At 41.1% G+C, this 19,396-nt stretch overlaps 3 protein-coding genes across 3 annotated transcripts in view; all 3 read left to right on the top strand.

Moving 5' to 3' along the window:
- Positions 1 to 930: 930 nt before the first annotated feature.
- On the top strand, positions 931 to 2,013 carry LOC144640669 (retinoschisin-like). Its single transcript, XM_078499760.1, has 3 exons — positions 931 to 1,236; positions 1,626 to 1,767; positions 1,991 to 2,013. Exons 1-3 carry the CDS (start codon positions 931 to 933, stop codon positions 2,011 to 2,013), a joined length of 471 nt encoding a protein of 156 aa, XP_078355886.1.
- A 360-nt stretch (positions 2,014 to 2,373) lies between these two features.
- On the top strand, positions 2,374 to 16,933 carry LOC144640668 (uncharacterized). Its single transcript, XM_078499759.1, has 14 exons — positions 2,374 to 2,488; positions 4,097 to 4,238; positions 4,627 to 4,749; positions 5,106 to 5,440; positions 5,848 to 5,989; positions 6,388 to 6,710; positions 7,562 to 7,703; positions 8,092 to 8,214; positions 8,571 to 8,905; positions 10,432 to 10,573; positions 14,986 to 15,308; positions 16,160 to 16,301; positions 16,690 to 16,812; positions 16,914 to 16,933. The coding sequence occupies exons 2-14, from the start codon at positions 4,208 to 4,210 to the stop codon at positions 16,931 to 16,933; spliced, it is 2,304 nt and encodes a 767-aa protein (XP_078355885.1). The 5' UTR covers positions 2,374 to 2,488; positions 4,097 to 4,207.
- LOC144640643 (polycystin family receptor for egg jelly-like) overlaps positions 16,684 to 19,396 on the top strand; it is a 37,568-nt gene continuing 34,855 nt past the window's right edge. Inside the window, exons 1-4 of the mRNA XM_078499735.1 lie at positions 16,684 to 16,812; positions 17,169 to 17,503; positions 17,911 to 18,052; positions 18,451 to 18,773. Of these exons, the coding sequence (XP_078355861.1) occupies positions 17,198 to 17,503; positions 17,911 to 18,052; positions 18,451 to 18,773 (771 nt within the window). The 5' untranslated portion in view covers positions 16,684 to 16,812; positions 17,169 to 17,197. The remainder of the gene's footprint in view (positions 16,813 to 17,168; positions 17,504 to 17,910; positions 18,053 to 18,450; positions 18,774 to 19,396) is intronic.

The raw sequence follows: 19,396 nt of genomic DNA, 5'->3' as shown, positions 1-19,396 counted from the left end.
ATCGAAAAGAGGTGACTCCTTTTCAGACGTTCCATTGCTCCCTAAAATGTTCCATTGGAATGACTGAACCAACGAAGTGCTGTTCCATTTTTTTTACTCCAAACGGAAATTCTCTTTTTTGTTCTTGTTGTTTTTTTTTTTCTTCATGAATAAAAAAAAATGTTAAAACAAGGTTAAAACCAAACCGAGTAACTATGACTAACTTGACTTGACTGACTAGTTGACAAACATATTCCATATTGCGATGTACATGTATGTAGCAGATGGTTTACAAAGCTACAACACTTGACTGTGGATACGATACCCAGTTTACAAAATTTGCTTTTATATCCTTTAATACACGAAAGAACTCAAAAGGCTTCTCCTACACCTATGTATTGTTTATTTTGAAGCTATCAGAAAGTCATAAGGGGTTGAAACGTGTAAAGCGCGTTCACAGCGTTTGAACATTCAGATTTGTCAAGTATCATAGTTGGAAATACGAAGAGTTTGCACGCGAATGCGCTGTACTCGTAACGACACACGCAACAACGTTTTTGGTTTTCCAGTAAATTACTTGAATTCCAACCTAAACGCCGTAAATTTCTTTCAGATATTAAATAAATTGTTTCCAAGTGAAGTTGCCTGAACTGCTTAATGTTTACAAAACAAGAGATAACCAAGTTTAAATTTATTCAACCAACTTGTTTAAAAACAAGACTTTGTCATCGAGCGCGAGCTAGCACGCGCTGTGAATATAATTCAAATTTTCCAATTTTGATTGGCTATTTTTCTCTCGTGATTTTCCAAATGTGGTCCTTGTGAAAACAAAATATTGTACAAACGCTTTCTACAATACGAATCAAAGGGAGTTACACGTTTCAACCCTTATGGGTTTCTGAAGCTTTTACTGGTATCATAGAACCTCTACCATGTCATAAATCTTTTGGGATGGAAGAAGGTGGAGTCTCTGATGGACAAATCAGTGCCTCTTCGGAATTGAGTCCGAACCATGCTGCTGTCCAGGGAAGACTGAACTTTTTGAAATCCGGAGTCAAAGAGGGAGCGTGGACAGCGGGTTCTAATAATGGCAATCAATGGCTCCAGATTTACCTTGGGAATCAAACTCTGATAACGGGCGTTGCAACACAGGGTAGAAATGGTGCAGATCATTGGGTTACCAAATATAATCTCGAGTACAGTGACTACGGAGTGAACTTCGCTTACTACACGGAACAAGATCGAAGCTCAAAAAAGGTAAAATGAACTCACAGCTCATTTTTTGTCTTGTTTGGTTTATTCTTGTTTGACCAAAATCAATAAGAGCAACAATTGCTCGCCGAAGGAGAAGTGATTCTTGTCGAATACCTAATTAGAGAAAATTAACGCTCCATTAGATTAATGTCTTTGAGATTAACGTGACTTAAATTGTGACATTCTGAGTCCACAAAACATCGCAAGAAGGACAACAACGCCAACAATAAAAAAACAACAAGAAGTGAGCCACATACATCGTTATCACTGGATAATTTCTCATACTAGTCATCGATGAGTTTGAGGATAATAATTGTAATAACGTACTACTAATAACGCGTAATATATACGGTTATTAATTTTCCTCTATTTTTTTCTCATCATTAATTTAGGAATTTGCTGGAAACACAGACCAGGGGACTGTTGTTTATCATGAACTTAAGCCACCAATCAGGGCACGTTACATCCGCTTTCGACCAGTTTCTTGGTATGGGGACATATCAATGAGGGTAGAGCTCTACGGATGTTTTCAAGGTATTTTATAAAAGGTTTTTCGTGCAAATGCAAACGAGAAAGCGAAATATTTTTATGTCGTCACTTCAAGCATTTTGTTTTCGTATGAAGCGCACGCTCTCAATTTGGCGACCTTCCTGGATTTAACAACAGTATGACTTCGTAGGGAACAATCAAATTTACATGAACGGTCCATGTGCTCTCAATGCACAGGTTGAACTTAATTATGTCTACGTATCAATAGGGTACGAGGGATCAACTGATTGATGTCCCTTTACTTTTCTAGGGAAGTGAAAGTGTAGCCGATGTTTCTGCTATCTAACAAGAAAAATAATGCCTGCCTCGCTTACTGTACACCAGGCACTGTATACACTGTATAGAAGAGGTGAAATCACATTTTATTTTATATCTGCATTTAGAATGTATAGGGCCACTCGGCATGGAAGACGGTGTACTTGCAGACGATAAAATTACTGCATCTACTGAATATGACGGTCACCACGCCATCCAAGGCAGACTGCACTTTCCAGCAAGCAACCTAGCAGGAGCTTGGACAGCAACCAGAAATGATATAAATCAATGGCTGCAGATATATCTGGGTAACAGATTCGCCAATATAACAGGAGTAGCGACCCAAGGAAGAGACCAGATCGCTTATTGGGTAAAAACGTACAATCTGCAGTACGGTAACGATGAATTGAGCTTGCAATACTACAGTGAACAGGGACAAAGTGCAATCAAGGTGAAGTAAGCTCAGAATGAGCCAAAGCAGTATTTTTATTATTGGTGTTTTCCTTCATGGCGATACCAGGTGTTCCCAAGTCACCTTTTCGCTCACCTCTACGTATTTTTGTATAAATGAAGACATTTCAAATAGATTCGAATTACTTACTGATTGCCCAAATAGTTTTAAAAAATGGTAACATGCTTTATCCGTTATAATTATGGGTTAGAGACTGTTGTGAGTGTTTTGTTGACAAATACACGCACGCTCTCCACACAATGAACGAGAAATTTTCAATACTGCACGAGGCGTAGCCGAGTGCAGTATTAAAAATTTCGAGTTCATTGTGCGGCCAGCAAGTGCGTGTATTTGTCAACAAAACACGAACTAACAGTCTCTAACCCTTTTAATATACAATCTGAGTACACTGCAAGAAAAACACGATTCACCGAACTTTGAACTAGACTTTTAATGAATAATAATAAGAATTTGAGTAGTACATAATTATGCATGCAGGCTGTAAAGATCAATAATACAGAAATCCAAAATAAGCTGAAAAATAAATAAAGCTCAAAATGGTCCATTAAATTGTTCTTTAGCTGGAGTCGTTCATAAATACAGTCAGCGAGAAGCTTGTTCAAGGTGAGCCGATCGCTTTTACAATTGCAAGCCAGCAAGTCAATCGCACACAAAAAATTCAGCTTCAGTTTACCTTTGAAAATGAAAACACTCCAGGTTGTTTTCTTCTTGGTATTTTTTGGTATTGAATCGTTGATAATTTGAGGAATATCTTTTTCTTCCACTTTTGCAAGCCTTGAAGCTGAAGACATTTTCAATAATGCACGATTTTTGTGCATTATTGTCAATACTGCACTGTTGGAGTTTGCTGACGAAAGGTAAAGGAAAATCACGTGCTCGATTTTAACCAATGGCGCGCGTGGATTTTGGACAGTGAACGAAGATTGTATATTAAACAGTGCTGCTTTCCAGCAGTGGTATAACTAGTAAATAATTCAAAAAAGTTCGCACTAAATGAGTAGTCAGTGCCTTCAACAGTTCAAGTTACATACGTTTCGGGCTCAGCCCTTCATTAGAGGAAAGTGACTTTCCACTGATGAAGGACTGAGCCCTATACGTATGGAATTTTGAATTGTTTTTCAGGCCCTTACAACTCATCTAGTGGTAACTTTTTAACTTTGTACTTTGACAAGTGCTACGCAGCACACGGACATTTATGTTTCCATTTATCATTTGTGGTTTAACTGGCCCCAGTTGTTCAAGAGGTGGCCATGGATATCGCTATCAACCGCGGGATAGATCACTATCCCGATCAGTGGGTAGCACAGTATGTTTTGTTAACACTTATCCACTGGAAAGTGATTAATCCCGTAGATAATGTTGTCCACCCCTGGAACAACTGGGCCTAGGTCTGATATATGGGTAAATTGGCGGCCAATAGTACTTATCCATGATATAAGGGGCTTCCCACTCTCTGGTTTTCTTACCTCTAGTATGCCAAGCTTCGTTGCCGATTTTATGTCGATCTCGAGTGAAAGGGCTGCAGGCTTGCCATTGTGTAACTGTTACATTTTTCCAACGTTAAATAAAGTTAAATTATTTACACAGACGTTCGATGGCAACACAGACTGGAAAAGTATTGTTTACCATGAACTTCAACCACCAGTCATAGCACGCTTTATCCGTATTCGACCAGTAAGTTGGCATGGACAGATAACAATGAGAGCGGAGCTGTATGGCTGTATTAAAGGTAACTTTGTAGAATAACTTTTCTTTTATGAAAAATATGCAAGAACTTTATTTGTTAGCTATAGTTTAATTTGCAACTAAATTTAAGGGGTCATGAAAAAATCCTGGATGAGTTTCAATACTTTCTAATCCACTTTTACCCCTCGTGGACTGGATACAGCCGAGAGGAAGCCTACCGTCGTACCTAAAAACATGACACAGTATAATTTGAAACCTCCACGTAGCACATTTATGGTTTGTTTTAGCTCAATTGCTCTGTTTTAACTGTAGATCCTTGAGAAGATCGACTGCTGAGGCTGTGCAACCATTTCTTGACGGTAGTCGTCTACGATTTAATTTTAATGCGACTCTTCTGGTTAAAAAATAATTGTTTATTGGTTTTAATACAGATGAAGATGAATGCCAAAATGGAGCACACAACTGCAGCGTGAACGAGCAATGCATAAACACGTTTGGCTCATTTAACTGTACTTGTCTTCAAGGTTACTCGGAAGATGGTGTGCAGTGTTCCGGTACGTAGAAGGCAAACTGATAATTTGCGGTTAGCCAGTACCTCTCGAGGGCCTCAATTTCCAAAAACCCGTTGTAAACACTACCACTTTTGTTTTTCTAGGGCTTGGGGAATTGTTGTGACCTGTTATTGTTTCAGTTCGAGTAAATACGGTAGTTAACACCGATAAGGGGAAATGACGAATGCATTTCATTTTAGTTGCTGTAAGGATATGATAAGCTTCGTGACTAGAACCCCTCTATACACGAAGGGACTAAGGAGGCTAGTCGGTCAACAAAAGTTGAGTGCCACACATCTTATGTATTGTTTATTTCGAAGCTATATATTGTAAGGTCTGTCGTTTTACTGTTAACATAGAGCCTCTACCATGTCATAAATCTCTTGGAATGGAAGACGGTGGAGTCTCTGGTGGACAAATCAGTGCCTCTTCGGAATTGAGTCCGAATCATGCTGCTGTCCAGGGAAGACTGAACTTTTTGAAATCCGGAGTCAAAGAGGGAGCGTGGACAGCGGGTTCTAATAATGGCAATCAATGGCTCCAGATTTACCTTGGGAATCAAACTCTGATAACGGGCGTTGCAACACAGGGTAGAAGTGGTGCATGCCATTGGGTTACCAAATACAATCTCCAGTACAGTGACTACGGAGTGAACTTCGCTTACTACACGGAACACGATCGAAGCTCAAAAAAGGTAAAGTGAGCTCCACGCCCATTTTTTGTCATGTTAAACGGACAATACCAAGATTTAGTGACACGTGTCAAGTATTTGGCTTAACAATTATTCGCGGAAGGAAAAGTGATTCTCGGCGAACACCTTGTTATAGGAAATAAACGCTCCAGTAAATTAAGGTCTTTGAAATTAACGCGACTTAAATTGTAACATTCTGAATTCCACAAAACATCACAAGGAGGAACAACAACAACGCCAACAACAACAAGTGAACCACATACATCGCTATCATTGGATAATTTCTCATACTAGTCATCAATGGGTTTGAGCGTTTACATTTGATAATATTTCCTTTGTAATAACTTAGTCCTTATAACGCGTAATGCGGATGTTAATTTTCCTCAAATTTTTTCTCATCATTAATTTAGGAATTTGTTGGAAACACAGACCAGAACACTATCGTTTATCATGAACTTAAGCCACCAATCAGGGCACGTTACATCCGTTTCCGACCAGTTGCTTGGTATGTTGGCGTATCAATGAGGGTAGAGCTCTACGGATGTTTTCAAGGTATTTTATAAAAGGTTTCTCGCGCATGTGCAAACGAGAAAGCAAAATATTTTCATGTCGTCACTTCAAGCATTTTGTTTTCGTATGAAGCGCACGCTCTCAATTTGGCGACCTTCCTGGATTTAACAACAGTATGACTTCGTAGGGAACAATCAAATTTACATGAACGGTCCATGTGCTCTCAATGCACAGGTTGAACTTAATTATGTCTACGTATCAATAGGGTACGAGGGATCAACTGATTGATGTCCCTTTACTTTTCTAGGGAAGTGAAAGTGTAGCCGATGTTTCTGCTATCTAACAAGAAAAATAATGCCTGCCTCGCTTACTGTACACCAGGCACTGTATACACTGTATAGAAGAGGTGAAATCACATTTTATTTTGTATCTACATTTAGAATGTATAGGGCCACTCGGCATGGAAGACGGTGTACTTTCAGACGATAAAATTACTGCATCTACTGAACATAACGGTCACCACGCCATCCAAGGCAGACTGCACTTTCCAGCAAGCAACCTAGCAGGAGCTTGGGTAGCATCCACCACTAATATAAATCAATGGCTGCAGATATATCTGGGTAACAGATTCGCCAATATAACAGGAGTAGCGACCCAAGGAAGAGACCAGGTCGCTTATTGGGTAAAAACGTACAATCTGCAGTACGGTAACGATGAATTGAGCTTGCAATACTACAGTGAACAGGGACAAAGTGCTATCAAGGTGAAGTAAGCTCAGAATGAGCCAAAGCAGTATTTTTATTATTGGTGTTTTCCTTCATGGCGATACCAGGTGTTCCCAAGTCACCTTTTCGCTCACCTCTACGTATTTTTGTATAAATGAAGACATTTCAAATAGATTCGAATTACTTACTGATTGCCCAAATAGTTTTAAAAAATGGAAACATGCCTTATCCGTTAACAGTGCTGCCTTCCAGCAGTGGTATAACTAGTAAATAATTCAAAAAAGTTGGCACTAAATGAGTAGTAAGTGCCTTCAACAGTTCAAGTTACATACGTTTCGGGCTCAGCCCTTCATCAGTGGAAAGTGACTTTCCACTGATGAAGGGCTGAGCCCTAAACGTATGGAATTTTGAATTGTTTATCAAGCCCTTACAACTCATCTAGTAAGAACATTTTTAACTTTGTACTTTGACAAGTGCTACGCAGCACACGGACATTTATGTTTCCATTTATCATTTGTGGTTTAACTGGCCCCAGTTGTTAAAGAGGTGGCCATGGATATCGCTATCAACCGCGGGATAAATCACTATCCCGATGAGTGCGTAGCACAGTATGTTTTGTTAACACTTATCCACTGGAAAGTGATTAATCCCGTAGATAATGTTGTCCACCCCTGGAACAACTGGGCCTAGGTCTGATATATGGGTAAATTGGCGGCCAATAGTACTTATCCATGATATAAGGGGCTTCCCACTCTCTGGTTTTCTTACCTCTAGTATGCCAAGCTTCGTTGCCGATTTTATGTCGATCTCGAGTGAAAGGGCTGCAGGCTTGCCATTGTGTAACTGTTACATTTTTCCAACGTTAAATAAAGTTAAATTATTTACACAGACGTTCGATGGCAACACAGACTGGAAAAGTATTGTTTACCATGAACTTCAACCACCAGTCAAAGCACGCTTTATCCGTATTCGACCAGTAAGTTGGCATGGACAGATAACAATGAGAGCGGAGCTGTATGGCTGTATTAAAGGTAACTTTGTAGAATAACTTTTCTTTTATGAAAAATATGCAAGAACTTTATTTGTTAGCTATAGTTTAATTTGCAACTAAATTTAAGGGGTCATGAAAAAATCCTGGATGAGTTTCAATACTTTCTAATCCACTTTTACCCCTCGTGGACTGGATACAGCCGAGAGGAAGCCTACCGTCGTACCTAAAAACATGACAAAGTATAATTTGAAACCTCCACGTAGCACATTTATGGTTTGTTTTAGCTCAATTGCTCTGTTTTAACTGTAGATCCTTGAGAAGATCGACTGCTGAGGCTGTGCAACCATTTCTTGACGGTAGTCGTCTACGATTTAATTTTAATGCGACTCTTCTGGTTAAAAATTAATTGTTTATTGGTTTTAATACAGATGAAGATGAATGCCAAAATGGAGCACACAACTGCAGCGTGAACGAGCAATGCATAAACACGTTTGGCTCATTTAACTGTACTTGTCTTCAAGGTTACTCGGAAGATGGTGTGCAGTGTTCCGGTACGTAGAAGGCAAACTGATAATTTGCGGTTAGCCAGTACCTCTCGAGGGCCTCAATTTCCAAAAACCCGTTGTAAACACTACCACTTTTGTTTTTCTAGGGCTTGGAGAATTGTTGTGACCTGTTATTGTTTCAGTTCGAGTAAATACGGTAGTTAACACCGATAAGGGGAAATGACGAATGCATTTCATTTTAGTTGCTGTAAGGATATGATAAGCTTCGTGACTAGAACCCCTCTATACACGAAGGGACTAAGGAGGCTAGTCGGTCAACAAAAGTTGAGTGCCACACATCTTATGTATTGTTTATTTCGAAGCTATATATTGTAAGGTCTGTCGTTTTACTGTTAACGTAGAGCCTCTACCATGTCATAAATCTCTTGGAATGGAAGACGGTGGAGTCTCTGGTGGACAAATCAGTGCCTCTTCGGAATTGAGTCCGAATCATGCTGCTGTCCAGGGAAGACTGAACTTTTTGAAATCCGGAGTCAAAGAGGGAGCGTGGACAGCGGGGTCTAATGATGGCAATCAATGGCTCCAGATTTACCTTGGGAATCAAACTCTGATAACGGGCGTTGCAACACAGGGTAGAAGTGGTGCATGCCATTGGGTTACCAAATACAATCTCCAGTACAGTGACTACGGAGAGAACTTCGCTTACTACACGGAACAAGATCGAAGCTCAAAAAAGGTAAAGTGAGCTCCACGCCCATTTTTTGTCATGTTAAACGGACAATACCAAGATTTAGTGACACGCGTCAAGTATTTGGCTGAACAATTATTCGCAGAAGGAAAAGTGATTCTCGGCGAACACCTTGTTATAGGAAATAAACGCTTCAGTAAATTAAGGTCTTTGAAATTAACGCGACTTAAATTGTAACATTCTGAATTCCACAAAACATCACAAGGAGGAACAACAACAACGCCAACAATAACAAGTGAACCACATGCATCGCTATCATTGGATAATTTCTCATACTAGTCATCAATGGGTTTGAGCGTTTACATTTGATATTATAACATAGCTAGCGGAGCAGCGCAATCAAATTCAGTATACGTAAGCGTGCTCAAAATCCCGATGGAGCACGCTGATGACGTAATCGACGAGTGAAAATCTCACTGAGTAAAGCTCACACGCTGTGTTTTGCGAAAGCGATGACATATTATCTTCGGAATATGAAAATGTGAATCCATTCGATATTTTTGCAAGGATACGAGTTAAAAGGTAAGCTGTTTCTTATTACGAGACGGAGAGCGAAAGAGAAAATAAATTCGATTTTGCCGTCAAAGTTGTTTGTGTGCTTTTCTTCATTTAAACAACAACAACTAACCTGCGAGTCTCGAAGGACGAAAATCGTTTTTTCACGGCCCTAACGTGGAAGAATGGGCCAACCATGAATGTCAACAGTTGGATGGCACTAAAAACTAGCTGCCTTTCGAAAGTTTTCGCGTTTTAATCATTACACCAAAGCGTCTACGGCTCTGTGATTTTGCCGCTCGGGAAAAATTTACTTCTTCGGGCGCTTCATTCAACTACCATTTTCAAAAATAAATGTTTATTTACATCAATTACAAATAAAATCGGTCCACAAAAATACTTAAAACTAAGCATGCAACCGAATTCTTTGACTCTTTTAACCCTTGGAAACTGTTCGGCTGTTCGAGGTAGTTTTGTTTTAATTTTCTTCCACTCGGGAGTAAACATTTTAATTTTAATTCAGCGAAAACTAACCTCAGAATCAACAGCAGTATTTGCTGTTTTCGTCATTTTTTTCCTTTGCTCTGCCACCGTATAAGTTTATTCAATTTATCAGCCATTTGACACAAACCGCTCTAATCGTGTAAACTTGTACATGTGTAATTTATTGCTTGACTGGTAAGTTTATGTTCTCACACTGCAAACAATAAACACAGGTTTTTTTCAGTTTTTTTTTGTTATAAAACAATTGGTTCATGCTTTTAGCTGTGCTCCATCGAGTTATAGAGCACTTGGGAACTTTGGAGAGCACTCAAGAAGCTAGAGTTGCCCTCGGCTATCGCCTCGGGCAACTCTTACACTTCCTTCGTGCTCTTCAAACTTCCCGCGTGCTCCATAACTCGATGGAGCACGCTAAAGCATGAACCAATTGTTAAATATTTCCTTTGTAATAACTTAGTCCTTATAACGCGTAATGCGGATGTTAATTTTCCTCAAATTTTTTCTCATCATTAATTTAGGAATTTGTTGGAAACACAGACCAGAACACTATCGTTTATCATGAACTTAAGCCACCAATCAGGGCACGTTACATCCGTTTCCGACCAGTTGCTTGGTATGTTGGCGTATCAATGAGGGTAGAGCTCTACGGATGTTTTCAAGGTATTTTATAAAAGGTTTCTCGTGCATGTGCAAACGAGAATGCAAAATATTTTCATGTTGTCACTTCAAGCATTTTGTTTTCGTATGAAGGGCACGGTCTCAATTTAGCGACCTTCCTGGATTTAACAACAGTATGACTTCGTAGGGAACAATAAATTTACATGAACGGTCCATGTGCTCTCAATGCACAGATTGAACTTAATTATGTCTACGTATCAATAGGGTACGAGAGATCAACTGATTGATGTCCCTTTACTTTTCTAGGGAAGTGCAAGTGTAGCCGATGTTTCTGCTATCTAACAAGAAAAATAATGCCTGCCTCGCTTACTGTACACCAAGCACTGTATAGACTGTATGACTTACTTGAGTTATTGCCAAAGCCCTAAGTGGGCATAGGGCCGGACATTTTCCTCCGCCATGCTGCACGGTTCCACGAGCCGAAACCCAAAGCCGCTCTTTCTCTTTCGGTAGTTCTTCGCCAAGTCCATGTCAAGGGGCCCATGTTAATGCCGTCTTGGGATGTTTGCTTGGATCCATTCTGAGGATGTGGCCGATGAACTTCCAGCGCCGCCGGAAGATTTGCTCACTAATGGTGTTGATGTTAGCTCGATTTCGAATCTCCTCGTTTGATATTTTCATAGGCCAATAGATCTTCATAATCCTTCTCAGACTTTTATACAGAAATACGTCCAGCTTGGTCGCATCTCGTTTAGTCATACGCCAAGTTTCACATCCGTATAACAGGACAGATACAACATTGGACTTAAATATCTTCAGCTTAGTTTTTAGTTTCAGCTGGCTGCTCTTCCATATGTTTATAAGCTTGCTGAATGCTGCTCTGGCTTTTCGAAGTCTGCTTTTGATGTCTTCGTCTGAACCCCCTTCCTGGGTCACTGTTCCTCCTAGATAAACAAATTTTGACACCTCATCTAGCTCTTTTCCATCGATCTGGACATTTCTGCCTGCGGGGTTGTTCCAGCTCATCATCATGGTCTTTGCTGTATTGATACTGAGGCCTGTCATTTTTGCATATCGTTCCAGGTTGCTGACTTTAGCCTGGATATGCCTTCCACTGCTTGAGATCAGGGCTAGGTCGTCGGCAAAATCAAGATCTTCTAGAAAGTTGTTGAACTTCCATCTGATGCCTGTGTTCCCATGTTCGGTGGTCTTCCTTATAACCCAGTCCACAACAAGCAGGAAAAGAAACCCAGACATACAGCAACCCTGTTTAACACCGGTCTTGATCTCAAACCAATCATACACACCTGACCCATCCGTTACTGCACACTCACTTCCACTGTACATCACTTTCACCATCTTCACAATCTTCTCAGGAATGCCGTAGCTTCTCATAATCCTCCACAGTACAGCACGATCTACAGAATCAAATGCTTTCTCGAAGTCAACGAAGCACACATAGAGGTTGGCGTTCCATTCAATACACTGTTCAATGATATTGCGCGGTATAAATATTTGCCCCGTTGTACCACGGCCCTTTCTGAAGCCTGCCTGTTCTTGACGCAGTCTATTATCAATTCCATCCCTTATACGTGTGATTATGATTCTGCCCAGAACTTTTGCTGCCACCACCATAAGCGTTACGCCCCTCCAGTTTTTGCATTCGGTTAGATCGCCTTTCTTTGGCAGTTTCACTATCAATCCTCGCTGCCAGTCCTTCGGTATTTGCTCTTGCGCCCACACCTTATGCAGGAAGTAATACAAGACATCCACGGAAGTCTCCAAGTCCCCCTTTTGAATCTCAAAGGTCAGACTATCAACTCCCCCAGCCGTACCGGTCTTCATCTCTTTAAGAGCAGCGGAAATTTCTGCCTTTGTTGGTACATCAACATCAATTTCCGATTCAGATTCAACCTCCTCATCAACCTCTCCTGTATCCTCAGGTGCTGGACGATTCAAAACTTCAAGGAAATGCTCCTTCCAACGTTTTTGAATTTCATCTTGTTTTGTCAGCAGCACTCCATCTTTGCTCTTTATCATGTCTATGTTCTTGCCCTTCGTGGTTGACAGTTTTCTGGTAGCATCATAGACTGTTTTGAGGTTGCCCTGCTCCGCGGCTTTCTGTGCTTCCTCGGCGACCTTCTCTGCCCAGTCATTCTTATCTGTTTCTTCATCTCCTTGTCTTTGGCTGAATATGCGTTTCTAAGCTGTTGCTTAGCCCTTTCTGACCTGGTGGAATCTATTTTCCTTTTCAGCTCTCTCCTGTTGTCTATTTCCTTCCAACTCTCAGCACTAATCCATGGTTTGTTTGACCTTGACCGAAACCCCAGAACCTTTTCAGCTGTCTTTTGGTACGTTTCCTTGATCTTGTTCCAGTCATCTTCCAGATCTTGGACTTGAGCTTGGTCATCACTGTTGTTAGCTTTATCATCTGCCAGGCAGCTGAACCTATTTCGAAGGTCGATTTTAAATTTCTGGGCCACATCAGGCACTTTGAGTTTGGCGGTGTTGTACTTCTTCAATCTGTTTGCCTTCTTCTCCACTCTGCACAGCCGCAACTTGATCTTTGCGACGACTAAGTGGTGATCACTGTTGGCATCGGCCCCACGAAATGCACGGGTGTCTAGCACCGATCTTCTAAACTTTCCACAGACAGCCACATGATCAATCTGGTTCTTGGTGCGGGTGTCTGGTGATACCCATGTGTGCTTGTGGATATCCTTGTGTGGAAACTAAGTTGTTGTGATGACCATATTGTTGCTTGCACACAATTCGACGAAGCGTTTGCCATTCTCTGACCTTTCCCCATGCAGTCCATGGCGGCCCACCACTCCTTCTTCCCCATCTTGTTTATCCCCAACCTTCGCATTCCAATCCCCCATCAAGATCACTCTATCATGTTTTGGTATTTTGTCAAGGACGTTTTGCACCTGCTCATAGAAGACATCTTTCGCCTCTTCATCCGCATCGTTTGTGGGGGCATACACTTGAACAATGCTAGTTCTAATATATCGTGAGTTGAACCGTGCCGTGATAATTCGATCATTCACAGGTGACCAGGAAATTTGACAGCTGGCTGCCTTTCTACTTAACAACATGGCGACACCTCTCAGGTGTGCGTCATCGTCCCTTTCCGAATACAGCAAAGTTTCGCTTGTTTGTGTCCTCATTCGCCCAAAACCAGCCCATCTGCACTCGCTGATTCCCAGTACATCGATGTCATATTTCCTCATCTCTCTTGCTACAACTGCGGTTTTTCCTATTTGGTACATCGTTCTGACGTTCCACGTTCCTATCTTCATAATAGACTTGGGTGAAGCCAACGACTCCCTCAGAGAACAGGCTTCCTTTCGGCTTACACCTGTTCCCGTCATTAACCCATCCTCCCATATGATAAAATCATCCTTTGGAGTCAGGCAAGTGGTTGTGCTGCTCCCTAAGTAACATTGCATATTAGAATTTCCGGTTTCCGTAATCAATAATTTTTACGGGATGGGGGGATTGGCCCCATACCCAACCCCCAACCTGGAGGACAGGGGTTTTCTGTCAGGGTGTCCTTCCCTTAGCCACAATATCCCGTTATTTGAAAGGCGCCGGATACCCGCCTTTTGCCGTTGTCGCTCAGCTGCAGTACAACTGCATTACCAGGGTTATGCCGAGGACATGCGACAGCCGACTTGGTGGCAGAGCCTATGACACGGTGGGCATTTCCTGGCATTTGCGAAGTACACCTGGTGGCCCCAGTGCACTCCCCAGGGCCCCTTACCACCCTTCAACCCCAATCTAACAAGAAAAATAATGCCTGCCTCGCTTACTGTACACCAAGCACTGTATACAGTCAACTCTCTCTAAGACGGACACCGTCGGGAACGGCCCCAACTGTCTGTCTTAGAGAGGTGTCCGCCTTATAGAGAGTCGAGGTAACGTGACACCAGACATTTTGAGACGATAAAGCTAAACGGCTATGCGCAACGAGTGCACGTCTGTTTTTAGTCGCTTACGTTAGCAAAACCTATAAAGTGGAACTAAAATAATATCAGAAATTCAACTTGTTTGTTAATAACAAACGCTAATACTGTAAGTAGAAAACTGAAATTTTGGTTCCCATATACAAGTTTAAGAAAAGGAGTAATGCGTTTTAGCGGTATTTTGGTATTCTAAAGGCGCTGACCTACTATGCTATATGTCGATAACAAGTTTTGAAGTATTAGTCACTTAAAATAACTTTTTGTGCGTGTCCGTTGGCGGTTTCAAAGTGTCCGTTGTCCGTCTTAGAGAGGTGTCCGTCTTACAGAGAGTTTTCTTACAGTAAAATGACTGAAAAACGGCAGGGACCATAACCAGGTGTCCGTCTTATGGAGGTGTCCGTCTTATAGAGGTGTCCGTAAAGAGAGAGTTGACTGTAGACTGTATAGAAGAGGTGAAATCACATTTCATTTTATATCTTCATTTAGAATGTATAGGGCCACTCGGCATGGAAGACGGTGTACTTTCAGACGATAAAATTACTGCATCTACTGAATATGACGGTCACCACGCCATCCAAGGCAGACTGCACTTTCCAGCAAGCAACCTAGCAGGAGCTTGGACAGCAACCAGAAATGATATAAATCAATGGCTGCAGATATATCTGGGTAACAGATTCGCCAATATAACAGGAGTAGCGACCCAAGGAAGAGACCAGGTCGCTTATTGGGTAAAAACGTACAATCTGCAATACGGTAACGATGAATTGAGCTTGCAATACTACAGTGAACAGGGACAAAGTGCTATCAAGGTGAAGTAAGCCCAGAATGAGCCAAAGCAGTATTTTTATTATTGGTGTTTTCCTTCATGGCGATACCAGGTGTTCCCAAGTCACCTTTTCGCTCACCTCTACGTATTTTTGTATAAATGAAGACATTTCAAATAGATTCGAATTACTTACTGATTGCCCAAATAGTTTTAAAAAATGGAAACATGCCTTATCCGTTAACAGTGCTGCTTTCCAGCAGTGGTATAACTAGTAAATAATTCAAAAAAGTTGGCACTAAATGAGTAGTAAGTGCCTTCAACAGTTCAAGTTACATACGTTTCGGGCTCAGCCCTTCATCAGTGGAAAGTGACTTTCCACTGATGAAGGGCTGAGCCCTAAACGTATGGAATTTTGAATTGTTTATCAAGCCCTTACAACTCATCTAGTGGGAATTTTTTTAACTTTGTACTTTGACAAGTGCCACGCAGCACACGGACATTTATGTTTCCATTTATCATTTGTTGTTTAACTGGCTCCAGTTGTTCAAGAGGTGGCCATGGATATCGCTATCAACCGCGGGATAAATCACTATCCCGATCAGTGGGTAGCACAGTATGTTTTGTTAACACTTATCCACTGGAAAGTGATTAATCCCGTAGATAATGTTGTCCACCCCTGGAACAACTGGGCCTAGGTCTGAAATATGGGTAAATTGGCGGCCAATAGTACTCATCCATGATATAAGGGGCTTCCCACTCTCTGGTTTTCTTACCTCTAGAATGCCAAGTTTCGTTGCCGATTTTATGTCGATCTCGAGTGAAAGGGCTGCAGGCTTGCCATTGTGTAACTGTTACATTTTTCCAACGTTAAATAAAGTTAAATTGTTTACACAGACGTTCGATGGCAACACAGACTGGAAAAGTATTGTTTACCATGAACTTCAACCACCAGTCATAGCACGCTTTATCCGTATTCGACCAGTAAGTTGGCATGGACAGATAACAATGAGAGTGGAGCTGTATGGCTGTATTGAAGGTAACTTTGTAGAATAACTTTCCTTTTATGAAAAATATGCAAGAACTTTATTTGTTAGCTATAGTTTAATTTGCAACTAAATTTAAGGCGTCATGAAAAAATCTTGGATGAGTTTCAATACTTTCTAATCCACTTTTACCCCTCGTGGACTGGATACAGCCGAGAAGAAGCCTACCGTCGTACCTAAAAACATGACAAAGTATAATTTGAAACCTCCACGTAGCACATTTATGGTTTGTTTTAGCTCAATTGCTCTGTTTTAACTGAAGATCCTTGAGAAGATCGACTGCTGAGGCTGTGCAACCATTTCTTGACGGTAGTCGTCTACGATTTAATTTTAATGCGACTCTTCTGGTTAAAAATTAATTGTTTATTGGTTTTAATACAGATGAAGATGAATGCCAAAATGGAGCACACAACTGCAGCGTGAACGAGCAATGCATAAACACGTTTGGCTCATTTAACTGTACTTGTCTTCAAGGTTACTCGGAAGATGGTGTGCAGTGTTCCGGTACGTAGAAAGCAAACTGATAATTTGCGGTTAGCCAGTACCTCTCGAGGGCCTCAATTTCCAAAAACCCGTTGTAAACATTACCACTTTTGTTTTTCTAGGGCTTGGGGAATTGTTGTGACCTGTTATTGTTTCAGTTCGAGTAAATACGATAGTTAACACCGATAAGGGGAAATGACGAATGCATTTCATTTTAGTTGCTGTAAGGATATGATAAGCTTCGTGACTAGAACCCCTTTATACACGAAGGGACTAAGGAGGCTAGTCGGTCAACAAAAGTTGAGTGCCACACATCTTATGTTTTTTTTATTTCGAAGCTATATATTGTAAGGTCTGTCGTTTTACTGTTAACATAGAGCCTCTACCATGTCATAAATCTCTTGGAATGGAAGACGGTGGAGTCTCTGGTGGACAAATCAGTGCCTCTTCGGAATTGAGTCCGAACCATGCTGCTGTCCAGGGAAGACTGAACTTTTTGAAATCCGGAGTCAAAGAGGGAGCGTGGACAGCGGGTTCTAATAATGGCAATCAATGGCTCCAGATTTACCTTGGGAATCAAACTCTGATAACGGGCGTTGCAACACAGGGTAGAAGTGGTGCATGCCATTGGGTTACCAAATATAATCTCCAGTACAGTGACTACGGAGTGAACTTCGCTTACTACACGGAACACGATCGAAGCTCAAAAAAGGTAAAGTGAGCTCCACGCTCATTTTGTGTCATGTTAAACGGACAATACGAAGATTTAGTGACACGTGTCAAGTATTTGACTTAACAATTATTCGCAGAAGGAAAAGTGATTTTCGGCGAACACCTTGTTATAGGAAATAAACGCTCCAGTAAATTAAGGTCTTTGAAATTAACGCGACTTAAATTGTAACATTCTGAATTCCACAAAACATCACAAGAAGGAACAACAACAACGCCAACAACAACAAGTGAACCACATACATCGCTATCATTGGATAATTTCTCATACTAGTCATCAATGGGTTTGAGCGTTTACATTTGATAATATTTCCTTTGTAATAACTTAGTCCTTATAACGCGTAATGCGGATGTTAATTTTCCTCAAATTTTTTCTCATCATTAATTTAGGAATTTGTTGGAAACACAGACCAGAACACTATCGTTTATCATGAACTTAAGCCACCAATTAGGGCATGTTACATCCGTTTCCGACCAGTTGCTTGGTATGTTGGCGTATCAATGAGGGTAGAGCTCTACGGATGTTTTCAAGGTATTTTATAAAAGGTTTCTCGTGCATGTGCAAAGGAGAAAGCAAAATATTTTCATGTCGTCACTTCAAGCATTTTGTTTTCGTATGAAGCGCACGCTCTCGATTTGGCGACCTTGCTGGATTTAACAACAGTATGACTTCGTAGGGAACAATCAAATTTACATGAACGGTCCATGTGCTCTCAATGCACAGGTTGAACTTAATTATGTCTACGTATCAATAGGGTACGAGGGATCAACTGATTGATGTCCCTTTACTTTTCTAGGGAAGTGAAAGTGTAGCCGATGTTTCTGCTATCTAACAAGAAAAATAATGCCTGCCTCGCTTACTGTACACCAGGCACTGTATAGACTGTATAGAAGAGGTGAAATCACATTTTATTTTATATCTACATTTAGAATGTATAGGGCCACTCGGCATGGAAGACGGTGTACTTTCAGACAATAAAATTACTGCATCTACTGAATATGACGGTCACCACGCCATCCAAGGCAGACTGCACTTTCCAGCAAGCAATCTAGCAGGAGCTTGGACAGCAACCAGAAATGATATAAATCAATGGCTGCAGATATATCTGGGTAACAGACTGGCCAATATAACAGGAGTAGCGACCCAAGGAAGAGACCAGGTTGCTTATTGGGTGAAAACGTACAATCTGCAGTACGGTAACGATGAATTGAGCTTGCAATACTACAGTGAACAGGGACAAAGTGCTATCAAGGTGAAGTAAGCTCAGAATGAATCAAAGCAGTATTTTTATTTAAAGAAGATTGTTTTAAGCCGATCTGTTTTTCTTTTCTAAATTTTCCGTGACATCTGTTCACCTTCATCAGAGTTAGTGAAAGTTTGTTGGAGCTCGCGCTACCAATCCATGCGTTAGTGCGACATTTTAATTTTGAATTAACGGCACATAAGCGCGAGGAAAAGCTTTGCGTTCGTTGATAGCATCGCTGTCCAAAGTGGAGTGCCACGACTCCAAGAAAAGCCTCTTGCTGTAATTGACTACACCACGCTCGAGGATCTGGGCGTCCTTAGGATGGATGTTATGTTCCGTTGACTCAGCATGCTGTTTAATTGCTGATTCGCTATTGCTCGCGCGGCCTGGATCATGTTCGGCTCCGCGCAAGGACCATGAGCACTAACGCATGGATTGGTAGCGCGAGCTCCAACAAACTTTCACTAACTCTGATGAAGGTGAACAGATGTCACCGAAAATTTAGAAAAGAAAAACAGATCGGCTTAAAACAATCTTCTTTAAATGTCTTCTACCGATCGCACTACTGGTTCCAGTATTTTCAGTAGTATTTTTATTATTGGTGTTTTCCTTCATGGCGATACCTGGTG

The sequence above is a fragment of the Oculina patagonica genome, unplaced genomic scaffold (assembly GCF_052425735.1).
Source record: "Oculina patagonica isolate OP01 unplaced genomic scaffold, crgOcupat unplaced4, whole genome shotgun sequence".
NCBI classification, from domain to species: domain Eukaryota; kingdom Metazoa; phylum Cnidaria; class Anthozoa; order Scleractinia; family Oculinidae; genus Oculina; species Oculina patagonica.
This window is presented reverse-complemented; position numbering and strand designations above follow the sequence as displayed.